The sequence below is a fragment of the Hemicordylus capensis genome, chromosome 5, assembly GCF_027244095.1.
Source record: "Hemicordylus capensis ecotype Gifberg chromosome 5, rHemCap1.1.pri, whole genome shotgun sequence".
In the NCBI taxonomy this organism is placed as follows: domain Eukaryota; kingdom Metazoa; phylum Chordata; class Lepidosauria; order Squamata; family Cordylidae; genus Hemicordylus; species Hemicordylus capensis.
In genome coordinates, this window is record NC_069661.1 from 123,387,788 (window position 1) to 123,401,771 (window position 13,984).

Genomic DNA, 13,984 nt, shown 5'->3' on the forward strand with positions numbered 1-13,984 from the left:
ATTAAAGTGGTTTGTTTCTTGCTCCCGTGATTTTTAACCAAGATTACTAATCCTTTGCTTTCATATTTCGCTGCTAGTAGTGCTAGTAGAATACTAGAATTTAGTGCTAGTAAAATAGATCCTTATGAACAGCATTTGATCACGTAAGTATTCAGAAAATGAGAACAATTGCAAGTCAACGACTTTTATTTCCAGCTGTTGGAATCAGAAGTACAATTGTTTTTTCCCTGATCATCGATACTAGACATAACACAATACCATTATATATTCTAGGACTAAGCCTAGAATATCTCATTTCTACTGCTTGCTTGCTATTTATTATTATTATTATTATTATTATTGTTGTTGTTGTTGTTGTTGTTGTTTACATTTCTATACCACCCCAAACTTGCATCTCTGGGAGGTTTACAATTAAAATAATTTAAAACATGAAATCACTAAACAATTAAAAACATTAAAATTTTAAAAACATTTAAAACCCAGTATTTTTATTTTTTTTAGAACCATTCATAGCTATGAATTTGAACCTTGAGCAAGTAATTTTTCCAGGAGCAATAATAATGCTTGAATTGTATTTTAATATGCTGAACTTGATTTACCAGTACACTATCTATTTGGGAATAGGTATCAACATAAAATTTGCCATTTCATTTCCAATAGCAAATCAGTTACCAAAATAGAAATCAGTTAAAATGCCTATCGCATCACAGCACTCTGCATATCCTACTTTTACCTAAAATAATTAGTTCAAGATAATAAAGCACTGAAGATAGAACTTATACCAAGAATTCCTTAGTTACGATACTCATGATTAAGACTGGAACACTGAGTTGATGTGATCAGCAGGCAAGATGACTCTTTTTTACCCAAATGAAGTCAGTTTCACAGATAATCTGGAGCAGTGTAGTTGCTTCCATCCCATCCCATCACATTGGGTGTGTGTCTTGCCCGCATAATACATACATCACGCAGGAGGAAATTGAAGATGTTATTGGAAGCAACCTTGTCACTCCAAGTAACGTATGAAGTAGGCTCAGTTCTCTGTTTTTCAAGTACCTGCTAAGCGGCTCCATTCCCACTATAAAATACTAGTCTACCATGGGTGGGGTGTATGTGTGGGATTACAAAAATGTATTCAAGAATTGAGAAAGGCATATTTTAATATTCCATTACTGACTATAACAAATCAGTTAGTGGTGCTTTTGTTATGCTTCACTGGATGTACACAAAAGACATTTTCAAGCAGTTGAGGTACAATAGTCTATGACCAAAAAGAAATTGGGGGGGGGAGCACATGCAAAAGCAGCACTATCCACTTCTTGCCTTACAATGAACCACACAAACTGCAGTCAAGCTAATGCAGACCATCTTAAGGAGAGGGTCTTAAAAATCTTAAGACTTCTAGTCACAGTCACATAGTGATCTTTCCCAGACATTGCAACATCTAATATTGCAAAACTGATAAGTGTGTGGTTATGGTTCTAGCTGCTTGTTTCAGGTCTATAATATACACAAAGTCACAGAAAGCATATTAAGAACAGGGGAAATGCAAAATACAAACATACATTACCTCTAGTTTCTGGAGTCTCTCATGTTCCTCTTTTGCCAACTCTTCTTCAGTTTTCATCCTAGCACATGGTTGTGCCTTCATTTCAAATCCAAGCTCCCGAACAATAATATCATATTCATCAGCCTGCAGAACAATTCAAAACAGATAGAATGTTTATGCTGTATTATGTAGCAAGTAAGCATATGAGATAATCAGACTATCAGACTGAAAATATCTAACCTTTAGCTATAATGCAAAGTAGAAAGGGTACACACTTGTGTATTTATAAGACCCCCTAATTTCACACCAAGAATCACAGTCTGCACTCCCTCCCCTCACATTGCTAAAGGATTGTAAGTTATTCACATATAGCAGAACTTACCAATGTACTCTAGTCCATAGTAGCAAAAAGATTTACACTTAACTTCCAAATAATGGCAAAAATAAATCAAGACCAGTCAGATGCTCCCAAAACGTAGTGGACTGTGCAGAAGCAAGATTTCATCATGGTTCCATATGTTGTGATGAATATTGGACATGATCCAGCCAAAATATTAGATGGCTTTAAATCTAATTGCTTTCAATGGAAGGATTAAGCACATGCCTAGCTCTTCTCTGCTGAATTAACAGGAACTGAAGAGCAGTTACCATCATTTACTTTAATGTTACATATCAGGGCACTAAAAGTGGTCATATTACAGAACAATGGTTTACAAACTAATAGATGGGGCAGGGTGGGAAGAAGAGAAGCAAATCCAGACAGCATGGATACTTGATGAGAATTTGGAGAAGGAAGGAGACAAATGGAAATTAATCCCAGCCAGGTCAATGGAAGGGAGGCCTCATGGTTTCAGGTCTCCCTCCAAAAATGCCAGGTGAAAATCTTTGGTAGGTTCATGTCTGTTGGATTTTATTAAGTCAACTTTTTGCAGTGCAATAGTGAACTACATAAATGCTTCAAGACAACTAAGTACACAATGTAATACTATTAGAGTTTGGGTCCAAAGTATTTAAGGGAGTGCCCACTTGACTAACAAGCAGAAGGTTGCCGGTTCAAATCCCCGCTGCTACTATATTGGGCAGCAGCGATATAGGAAGATGCTGAAATGCATCATCTCACAGGAGATGAGAGGAGGCAACGGTAAACCCCTCCTGTATTCTACCAAAGAAAACCACAGGGCTCTGTGGGTGCCAGGAGTCGGAGTCGAAATCGACTTGACAACACACTTTACCTTTACCTCTTCTTTGGGATTTTCGCCGCTTATTATAATGATATTCCTGAGAGATCTGCCTGCATTTGCCACCAGCTCATTTGGTGGCAATTCAGGGCCAGGGCTTTTCTATAGGTGCCTCAAGACTTTGGAATGAACTCCCTGTTGTAAGAGCTTCCCCATCTCTGGTAGCCTTTAAAAGAGCTCTTAAAACCCATTTATTTAAATCAAGCCTTTAACCAACTGTAGGTTGGTCATTGTTATTGGGGAGGAGACCTGGTCTTGTGGTAGCAAGCATGACTTGTCCCCATAGCTAAGCAGGGTCTGACCTGGTTGCATCTGAATGGGTGACTTGATGTGTGAGCACTGCAAGATATTCCCCTCAGGGGATGAAGCCGCTCTGGGAAAAGCAGAAGGTTTCAAGTTCCCTCCCTGGCTTCTCCAAAATAGGGCTGAGAGAGATTCCTGCCTGCAACTTTGGAGAAGCCGCTGCCAGTCTGTGAAGACAATACTGAGCTAGACAGACCAATGGTCTGACTCAGTATATGGCAGTTTCCTATGTTCCTATTAGTGCCATTTTAAAATTAATTTTAATTATTTTATTTATTTTGTTTTAACTGTGGTTTTATTTCTTGTAAACTGCCATGAGAAACCAGATTTTGGTGGTATAAAAATGTAATAAAATAAATAATAAATAAATTACAGAGTGAAGAAACTTGTGGGCAAAAATACTGTTGTTAGGGATACAACTCAGAACACTTTTTAAACATGTCAGACTCCCAGGGGACATGGTGGGCTCCTAGTATGTCTTGGACTCCAGAAGAACTGGGTCAGCACCAAAAAAGGTCAGTCTCAAGAGCAGCCAGGAGAGGAGGCTAGTTTGTCACCAAAGTCCTCCTCCTGGCTCGGTGCATTCAGTCAGTTCCTTCTCCTGGCTCCCATACTCAGAAACAACTCCTCCTTATCAGCTGCCTTGTCTTTAAATGCCCCAGTGCAGAGCTGACAGGGCTTAAAGCCTACACCCAGCCCCCTTTCTGACCCTGCTTCCTGTTTCCTGCTACACCCAGCCTAGCTGTTTCCCTGGAGCTTTTTCCTGCAGCTCTCCCTGCCTTGTCCTCTCAATCCTATTGGGATCTGACTAGCCTGAATCCTTCTCATCCCTACTGCCCCCTGAAAAGAACAAAACCCCACAGGAGAAATGCCATGTCTTCTCCAGACTCCACAGGGCCACCCAAGCAACCAGGTAACATGGCATTCTGACAAAGCACTTCTTTACTTGAGCATTTGGATGTATTTATTTTCTTTTAATTTTGTTTATTGTTTCAGTCTCTTGTGTATTGTTTAGAGATGTATGGGGCAGTATAAAAATGTAATAAATAACTACAGAGTAAAAAAAATATATTGTTACTCTATAAACAGGAGGTGCCCTCCATCTTAGCCCCTCTTGAGAAAAACCTGTCCCCTTATGCATAAAGACCTCTTCAGTATATGGAAGTTGGGAGAAATCCCTATTTTCTGAGCATCAATCCTGTTACAGGCTCTGTTGATGTCACAAACAAATGAAACTGCCTCCATGGAGTTAGACCACAGGTCCATTTGGTTTAGTACTGTCTACACTGACTGGCAGTGGTTCTTCATGGCTTCCGACAGATGTTTTCCTAGACCTACTTGGAGATGCTAGGGCAGGAGTTCCCAACTTGTGGCTTTCCAAATGTGGCTATACTACAATTCCCATCACCCCCAGCCACAATTGTGCTAGGGATTGAACTAAGGACTGTCTATGTGCAAAGCACCTGCTCTACCAGTGAACTATGGCCCTTCCCTCGTGTCTTCCTCAGAAAGCCTCTCAATGTAAATGTCAATAATCCAGACTAGTAGCTTCTTTAGGAGGAACACGTGCATGCCCAAATAATTGCCTATTGTAAAATACTTACCTTGGGCTTCTCTTCTACTTGTTTTGTCTCTGACTTGGAGCCTTTGTGGGATAGGAAGCCTTGAATTTCTTTCCAATCACTGTTAAGTTTTTCAGTGAGTTCTAATATATTTTCCCTCTGAGTTTGGCGCTCTCTCTTAAAAAGAAAATAGGAAATGTGCCAATAGATCTATCATACAGTGAGCCCCTAAATGAGGAAGCTCCTCCTTAATATACTAAGAGAAAATGAAATCATGCATAGCCAAAAATTCACAAACTGAACATTATATTTTGCAGAAATATAAGACACTTAAGCCTAATTCACACAGGCATGTATGGACATCACTTGAGTTTTTTAATTTTAATTTTTTTATTTTTACATTTATATCCCGCTCTTCCTCCAAGGAGCCCAGAGCGGTGTACTACATACTTGAGTTTCTCCTCACAACAATCCTGTGAAGTAGGTTAGGCTGAGAGAGAAGTGACTGGCCCAGAGTCACCCAGCTAGTATCATGGCTGAATGGGGATTTGAACTCGGGTCTCCCCAGTCCTAGTCCAGCACTCTAACCACTATACCACGCTGGCTAGGAGTTCTCTACATATGATGGTTGGCAGCTGAATATGAAAACAGACTTCACTGAGAAGCCTTGCATTCTGGGTGATGCATGGAAATATGGAAGTTCAATCTGATGGTCCATTCATATATGTTATTACTTCATGTTGCAATAATTAAGTGATGAACGTGCCTCTATGAATCAGCCCTGACTGAAGTTTCAACTGCTACAAAACCTGAGAATTTTATTTTCCTACTTAAGGCAAGAGAAACAATGTATGGAAAAGACAAATCGGTTAATGTTGCCTTAAAAAAATAAGAATCAAAGGAATTCACTTTCAGCCAAGGAAATTCAAGTTTTACCTTTTCCTGTTTGGATTTTGCAATCAGTTCTTCAATGAGCTCCTTCCGTGACTTAGGTTTTTGGTCTGCTTCATTCTGGTGACCTGTGGGGACTTTCTTACTAAGTAGTCCACCACCTCCAAAGTGAGCAGCTGTCAATTCCGCTAAAAATGGAAGATTGAAATGACTTGTGAAAAGGTAGGTTGGTCAATTACAAATACCAGCTCAGCACAACATTTTTGTGTATATTAAGATCTTAACTCCCCACTCCCCTTTTTAAAAATAACCTAGAAAAGATTGAGGGATTTCACAGATCTCCAGGGACAACATGCAAAAATGTCCAGCAATACCAGAGGCTGGTTCAGTTAAACCAAAGACCAAATTCAAAGTATTCCCTAACTCTCATAAGTGTCATCTTAAACATAACATCAAATCAACCTACCAAGTTCTGCTACACTTGGGTATTTGCAGATTCTTTACAGTAGAATGCTATCCTAACTACAATTCTACCCTCAATACACTGACCATGTTTTGAGCAAGATACATAATACACCATCATGCCTTCTTGACTCTCTTTACCTGATAGCATGCCTTTTTCCTCTGTGTCACTGTCACTATCAATGATATCATTAAGTTTCTCAATGTCTGCCAGGGACTGGCCATAATGGGTTAAGTCTTCCTCTTCATTAAGATTATAGATATTTTTCTTTTCATAATTTTTCTGTAACAAAAAAAGACACATTTTATGTGGTTAGAGAGTGTATTGGTCCTGTGGGGGTAAGACGACATTTGTTTTTATTGTATTTAGTCAATTGCAACTTCCCTAGCTCAGACCAAGTATCCGTTTTATAGCTGTGTGGAGCTGTTACTTATGCAGAGTGAAATCAAGAAATGCTCCAGCCCACAGTGAAGTGCTTGAACTCTCTTAGGAACAGAAGCCATATTTTCAAGTTGGCATCTTCTGTTTCCCCCATGATCCTTGAGAAAGACTTGCACTGCATTCCTCTTGCTTTTGGTTACTAAAGGAGGCTGTTCTCATGTGCAGCCAAGACCGGGCTAAGGCAGCCAAGCCCAGTCGTGGCTACATGTGAGAAGCAGCGGGACGCGAGCGGCTGCTAGTGAGCCTGCCTGCAGAGCCTGCCTCTAAAATGGGGTTAAGGGAGTGAGTGCTCCCTTAGCCCAGGGGTTTCTTGCTTGTCTGTCAGTGCTGTAGCAATGATAAGCACCTGCCCATTTCTGTAGGGATCCCCACAATACTCCAGTGCATTATGGGATGTCCGAAGGCTGGGATGATGTGTCCAGGGCCCCAAACCTCCATGCTGCCAGAGGCAGCTGGTGACCATATGGGTGTGCAGCTGCATACCCAGCAAGGACTAGGCCCTCATCTGAGGGGAAGGCAAGTTTCTTCAGCCTTCCCCACTGCCCACCCAGTAGCCCTTCTCACTGATTGTAAGAAAGGGCTCAATGTTTGCTCTCTGCAGCTACCTCAGTTCTAGTCTTTTTGCACATTAAACAATTTCCTCTCTCCCAGATCACCTAGTCTTTATCTTTTCAGATAGCCTTAACTACCAGCCACCTAAGCACCATCTATCAATCTTCCCCAATTTCTCCCTTCCATTTTGTTCCATACCAGTCACGTAACCTCTCGAGTATTCACCTATTACATTTTGGGCTAGTTTTTTTTTTAAACGACATACTGACACAAGGTACAAGAATCACATGTCCAAGAGGTCTTATGGGGTAAGCTGTGATTGAGACCTCATTATTTAATCCCTCTTCAAATACATTTAGGAGCTAGTAGGTGAATAATTATGTCTACAGAGTCTAGAACTACTCCAAGCACTTTATAACAATAAAAGAATACCAGCCCTGCTAAACTTCTTTACAATCCAGTGTCCATGACATTAGCTGCTTGACTCAATCTCACTTAGTTCAATGGAACCAATTTGAGAGCAAGCATGCATAGGATTGCAGCTTGAAATGACTGGAGTTGTGACCTAGCAAGGGAGATGGCAGGGGGTGGCAGTGTTTATAAACCTCAAGAGTCAGAAGAGACAGTAGAACTGAACAAGATTCTGGACATCAGAAGCAGAAATTATCTTTGGTGTTATTTAAAAGGCATTTTTATTTTGTAAAAATGCAACATGAGTATCAATTTAGACTGGATTAAACATCTGAAAAAACTTCAGGGAGTTTATGTATAAGAATAGGAAACTGTCAAACTCATTTCACACATTACCTTTTGTTCCAAAGCAAACCTCTGCATCATTTTCTCTTCTGGACTTATTTTGGAATCATATTCACCAAAACGCTTATCTTTAAATACATTGGTTTTCCCTTTTTCTTTGTATTCTTTTAGCAAAGTTTGAGTGCGCTGAAAAGCAGAACATAACAAGGAGTAAGACAGAACAGAAGCCTACTCAGACAGAGCATCACCAAGCAGAATGTGTAGATCTTACTACCACAACCAGTGTATTTACCATATTTTCTTTATGTAGTTGAGATTTCAGCCTCTTCAAATGCCCAACTCCACTAGGTTTTAGTTTTCTCTAATATTCTTTTTTAAAGAGACTTAGTAGCTTTTTGGGAACCTATGCAATCAACCTGAGTAATTACTCTATTCCAACATCACAATGGAAGGGCCAATGAGAATTGTATTGGTCTCTCTAGAATTTATTATCTTGGCCAGTTGCCAGAATTAGATAATACATGGGCAGAAATATTTCAGCTGAGCTAGTGCATATGAGTGAGTACACTATTCTAACACACACCTGTGTATATCATCACGAAATGAGATGGCCGTGAACTGCATTTGCAGTGTAGCGTAAACTTGTGCACTGTGAAGGTTATGTCGGCCGGGTCAATACAAGTGTATGCACATTGTGTTGCCACACAGAACTCTAAAAAGAGTTTCTTTGATCCAGAAGATCAAACAGCACCATTTCCCAGTATACACTTTACAAGAGAGAAGAACGCCTGTCAGCCAGCACAGAGATGGAGCCTGAACCTCACCCCCTGGTCCAGTGGCTACCTCTAGGGATGTGCATGGGACCACAGCAGGGAGGCTTGAAGGCAGCAGGGGTGCTGCTTTAAGAGTGGGGGAGGGTGTACTTACCCCTCCCGCTGCTCCCCCCCCGCTCCCCCCACCGCCAGCATCCTTTTTTTGGAAAACTAATTGGGATGGCAGCATACCTCCCTTCCTGCCCGTTGCCCAGATACGGCCAGAAGTCTCCGACACGCCTGTGTGCGCACGCAGGCACGTCGGGAACTTCCGGCCAACAGGGTGGGAAGGTACGTTGCAGCCCCGATTAGTTTTCCAAAGAAAGGACGCTGGCGGGGGGGAAAGCAGCAGGAGGGGTACGTGCACCCTCCCCACTCTTAAAGCGGCACCCCTGCTGCTGTCAAACCGGATCGGCAGCCCATAAAGGTCCTCCAAACTGGTTCCATGCACATCCCTAGCTACCTCTGCCTGAGCTACTGCTACTCCAAGTTGACAAGCAGTAGGCAAAGTACAGCACTCCAGATTACACAACATACCTGAGCCATCTCTGTACAGGCAAAGAGGCACTCCATTCCAGGGGCGTAACTACTATTAGGCAGGGGGAGGCGGCTGCCTGGGCCCCCCCACGCCTCGAGGGGCCCCCCAGAGGCAAGTCACATGACTACATATTGTGAAGTGTGTGTATTTGTATCAGCGAGGGTCCCATCTTAAGATTTTGTCTCCGGGCCCACTCCAGCCTTGTTACGCCCCTGCTCCATTCACACACAAAAAGCATTCTGTATATGCACAAGGGCAAGGTGCAATTAGATTTTTCAGAACTTTCTCCTTGGGGGCAAAGACACTCAGCTTATGTTCGGAGGTACTTAAGGAAACAGTAGAGACAACAGTGCCGAAGGAAGCGTCAGTCGGTCACTCACTCACCTTCCTGTGGGCCTTGGAGCGCGTTACGCCCGGCAGCCCTACATCGTGCTTGGTCTTCCTACCCAAGATGTGGAATTTCTGCTTGTTGATCTTCACTTCAAAAGGATTACTACGCGCCAAGCCGGCGGCAGCAGCAGGAGGACCCTGCGCTTTGGCGACGGTGGCCGGGCCGCCGGCTCTCCTCCGTTTAGCCGCCTTGCCCATGGTCGGCCAGGGGCACCTGGAGGAAACTGTGCCCAGAGAAACGTCTGAATGAAGGGAAAAGAGGCGAAGCGGCAGCAGAAACGGAGATCGCTAGGCTGGTCTGCTGTTCGGTGGCCCACGTGCCCCTGCAACATCCGACTCCATCCGACAAGGCTCCTCCCACCAACCTAGATTTTCTAATCTCGCGAGGTTTCCCTTCAGGGAAGACCGGAGAGGAAAAAAGAAAGTACTATGACATTAGCGGCTAACATAGGACAGCTGCTAAGTAGGCTAGAAGAAGAAGTCGCAGGGAATCTGGGCATGACCACACGCATCCCGACCCAGAATACCCTACACTGATTTGAAACTTAAGCGATTTAGAAAAATGTCATCAGTAATCCCTATAATATGTGCCCATTTTCTGCGGGTTGCCGCCGGTCTCTAAAGGACAAATGTTTGCAAAGTGTTAGAACCATAGGCTGCCTACAGGGTAGACTCGCACGTGCTGCCTAGCTTTCCAGTTAACTCGCAATTTTATTTTAAACGTTGCTAAGGGGCAAAAACTCAAAGCGCCTGAATGCAAGGAAATGGAGCAGGAGGCTCTTAAGAATGCAATTAATTGAGTGTTAGATTGAGCATGACAGTGGTCTCGAGAGAAGTATTAATAAGATTGACCGTTCCTGCAATCTAAGGTGTGTTTTGTGTGCGGAATTTATGCGTAGAAATCCAAACCAGCCACCGATTGAAAGTGAAGGTCAGGGGAGGAAGCTGGGCTTTAGCGTCCACTGAATACATGCAATCATTTTCAAGCAGAAAAAAATGAATGGGAAAGCCGGCGGCGGTGGTTTGGAGAGCAAAAATGATATCAGGGAAAAGATTAATAATGAACTTCCTCCACCAGCGCTGTTGCTGCGATCAGCTTCGGAGCCTCCCTTGCCAACTAGATTTCACGTTTAAAAATCAACAACTGGGAAGTTGAGTAATAACATTGGACCATACTACTGCCTTACACTACTTTCTCGGGTAGCGAACTATATAGTGGGGCTGTCGTAAACCATTCTCAACCACAGCCCACCCTACCTACCTGCAATTTGGGCATAATGGGACAATTTAAACAAAGTTTTTTAAAAAACAAATTAAACCCACATTTTCACAAGAAAAATTAAAAACACATTTTCACACAAAAAAATATCTAAATTTTAGAGCAGGGATGGTTGTTTTTGATGTTTCCTTTTGTTTATTTATTCCTTTTGTTTATCAGGCACGTCGCTGTCCAATCACAGCTACAATCGTAGTTTGGATTTCGCCATTGTTTCCTTTAGGCACATGTCATACTCCTCGTCCCCACAATCGCCATCAAAAGAACCCAGAAAGTCCTGTCTTCATATAACTGAATTATCTCTCTCTCTCTTTTTGTCTCTATGTACCGGGCATGGTAATAAGACTAGAGTAACAATTCAGTTGTTAAGAGACAATACTTGCTGCTTCCTTTTGACCCCAATTCTAACTGTCCATAGAAAATAGTTTTCTTCCTTGTTTTCCTCACTTCCGCTCCAAGGGAGTGGAAAGATGGCGTCGAATGCCACCCGGAAGCTGGTCACCCGTGTTAGTCTATAGAGGTAGGAGCTGTCAGTGCTTGATGGAATTATTGAGGAGAGGAAACGGCGCGGAGAGATTCCGGGAGTAGCGCCGCCGGGGAAGACGGGAGGCTTCCAAGATGGCGTCGGTGGCGGATTGAGCGCGGCACTCCGCTGTCGCCCTCCTCGGCTTCCACGCGCTGCGCGGCTGACCGAGAGAGTTCGAGCGGCTAATTTTCCGGGAGGGGCGGCGTCGGCAGGAGGAGGAAGAGTCGCTCCCTCGCAGGCCCCCGCGTGTGTGGCCATGACCACCATGGAGAAGCTGATGAAGGCCTTCGAGTCCCTCCGCTCTTTTCAGCAACAGCAGAGTCCCGCGGCCACAGTCGCAGCAGCAGCGGCGGCAGCAGCAGCAGCAGCAGCAACCACCACCGCGACCGTCCCCTCAGCTGCCGCGGCCGCTGTTCCAGAGGAGCCACCTCAGAGACCGTAAGTAGAGGGAGATCGGTGCAGGGGGGCAGGCAAGAGAGATAGCTCGGACGAGGGGGCAGCGGCGCCCTCTGGGGCTTCCCGAGGGTCCCGGCTTTCTCGTCCACGCGTCGGTGGAAAGCGGTGCAAGTCCGCAGCGTGATTTGCTTTTTAACGTGACTCGTTTCCTGTTAGGATCCCTTGTTCGATAGTGTGATGCGGTGACTTCAAAAAGGAAATCGAAAGAGAGGTTTTCGCTCTGCCCTGGCCTTGCCCAGTAGACGCATAAACGCACACTCTATCGGTGCAGCCAGAGACGCTCTTTTTAAACACAAGAAAAGGAGATTTGGGGGGATGCTCGGCACATTTTGTATCCCTGTGCTTGTCTCTAAATTAAACGTGTCGAATTCTTGGATGCTTTGCTCTGTCTTTCTCCCCCCGCCCCAAAAGAGGGGGAAAGTGCAGACGTCCTTAAGTTTCTGAGACTCTCTTGTGAGGGTCACAGCTAAGCTGTCAGAGCCCTTATTACAAATACAAATTCTTGGATAAACTTCCCTCACTGTCTGGGAATAGAGGGTGTACTAGACCTTACCATTTCCCTTCTTTTATGCAGTCTTCTGAATTTAACTTTTTGTCTAGCTTCTTTGTTGAAAGGCTCTAACAAAAGAGCATGTTGTGTTTTCTGGAGAACAGGTAGCCTTGAGTAATTGCTACTGCTGCATCAAAAAGTATATATAACAATTAAACAGTGTCTCTAAGTGTGAGTCAGAATGTGGAAGAAGACAGAGGTTTACCAAGTTTGTTTATCTTCACGGCTGACTTTTTACTGCTGTAACAAGCAAATGATTACAATATATCATTTACTAATTTAAGAAAACATATTTAAAAATTAGAGGAAGCAAGAGAGGGATTGCTTTTTTAAAAACTGCTTTAGTCAGAAAGTTAACTTTCCCATTTCTTTAAGGCTTGTGCAGATGCTCTAACTTTTTCTGTCTAGGGTCAATAGGTGATACGGTAACAGGAGACATGGATATGTCTCCCATATTAATGATTTCACTAAAATGCAACTTTGGGGTGTTAAATTTGATTAGAACTGGGGTGTGTAAGTGTGTGTGTTTGTTCGAGTTTTCCCCCAGACAAAATGGTCTACTGCAGAGGAAAATATCCAAAACCTGTAGCTTTGTTTAGTTTCAGCATCTTTGAGATTGGAGCTATCTTTTCCCTGTGACTAAGCCCTTGTTCTGGTCACCACCTATTGTAACTTCCTCTTCCTGTTTTTATATCATGTTTATCTTTTGGTTAGAATTGGAATACCGTTTGGTAAATGGTAAAATATATTGGCCAATATTCTATTGAAATTAAAAACAGCCTTGTGTGAGTGACAGCCTACTGTTTCCATTACTTTAATTGGATCATTACGTCATCTGATGGTAATGGCCGGAGCATTGGATGCTTGTTTGCTAGCCGTGCAGGGACAGTGTTACAGATGCAGATACCCCTAACTTAAATTGTGGTACACCTGCCTTGTAAGTCTCCCTGGAGAGTTTCTACCCTCTCTCCTCCAATTAAGTCACATAGTCCTAGCTTTTTAGTGGTGTGCTGTAACTCTGGATGAGTTGAAATAGGCTGCTGTTGGGTGGGGGGGAGAGACAGGATTTAGTTCTTGTTATGGGGCCTAAAAGTTGTAGCAAAGAGAGCAACAGTCTTAAATGTTGCTCGTTTTTCTCCTCAGAACCTCCCTTTTGAACAGTGCAACATTATGACATAGCATCACTCAGAGGAGGTTATGGGGGAAACCCACCAAACCAGCCCTCAAGATGGTCACTGCTGTAAAACTGGTGGCAACGGTGGTAGCAGTGGTGGGACAAACAATGATTAAATTGAGTCAGAGCTGCTGGCATTTCTAAACCGCATACCTAACAGGTATTAAACAGGGTTCAGAAGGAAGCATGAAGGAGCCCACATGGTACAGTTACCACAGTGCCCTAAGTTTAGGGCTACAAGGTGATCAGAAGTTTGTCCTTTTTCCCTGTTGCCAGAGTTGGAGGATGTGAAGCCCGAAAGCAGGGGGACGGAGCACTTTTGCAATGAATTTGGGGTGGAGTTGTAGCTGGGGGTAGGCTGTAGCTCAGTGATAGAGCATCTTCTTTGCATGCAGAGTCTGAAACCTTGGCATCTCTAGGAAGGGCTGGGAAAGACTCCTGCCTGATACCATGGAGAAGTTGCTGGCAGTCAGTGTAGGTAATACTGAGCTAGATGAACTCATGATC

General features: G+C 43.4%; 2 protein-coding genes across 3 annotated transcripts in view; one reads left to right on the forward strand and one right to left on the reverse strand.

The window, feature by feature from the left end:
- NOP14 (NOP14 nucleolar protein) overlaps positions 1-9,873 on the reverse strand; it is a 29,053-nt gene extending 19,180 nt beyond the window's left edge. The window contains exons 1-6 of the mRNA XM_053251884.1: positions 9,490-9,873; positions 7,807-7,941; positions 6,147-6,288; positions 5,589-5,731; positions 4,695-4,829; positions 1,571-1,693 (exon numbers count right to left, since the gene is read on the reverse strand). Coding sequence (XP_053107859.1) covers positions 1,571-1,693; positions 4,695-4,829; positions 5,589-5,731; positions 6,147-6,288; positions 7,807-7,941; positions 9,490-9,693 — 882 coding nt within the window. The 5' untranslated portion in view covers positions 9,694-9,873. The remainder of the gene's footprint in view (positions 1-1,570; positions 1,694-4,694; positions 4,830-5,588; positions 5,732-6,146; positions 6,289-7,806; positions 7,942-9,489) is intronic.
- Positions 9,874-11,315: 1,442 nt separating this feature from the next.
- HTT (huntingtin) overlaps positions 11,316-13,984 on the forward strand; it is a 235,476-nt gene continuing 232,807 nt past the window's right edge. For both annotated transcript variants that reach the window (XM_053251882.1, XM_053251883.1), the window contains exon 1: positions 11,316-11,735. In XM_053251882.1, coding sequence (XP_053107857.1) covers positions 11,554-11,735 — 182 coding nt within the window. In that variant the 5' untranslated portion in view covers positions 11,316-11,553. The remainder of the gene's footprint in view (positions 11,736-13,984) is intronic.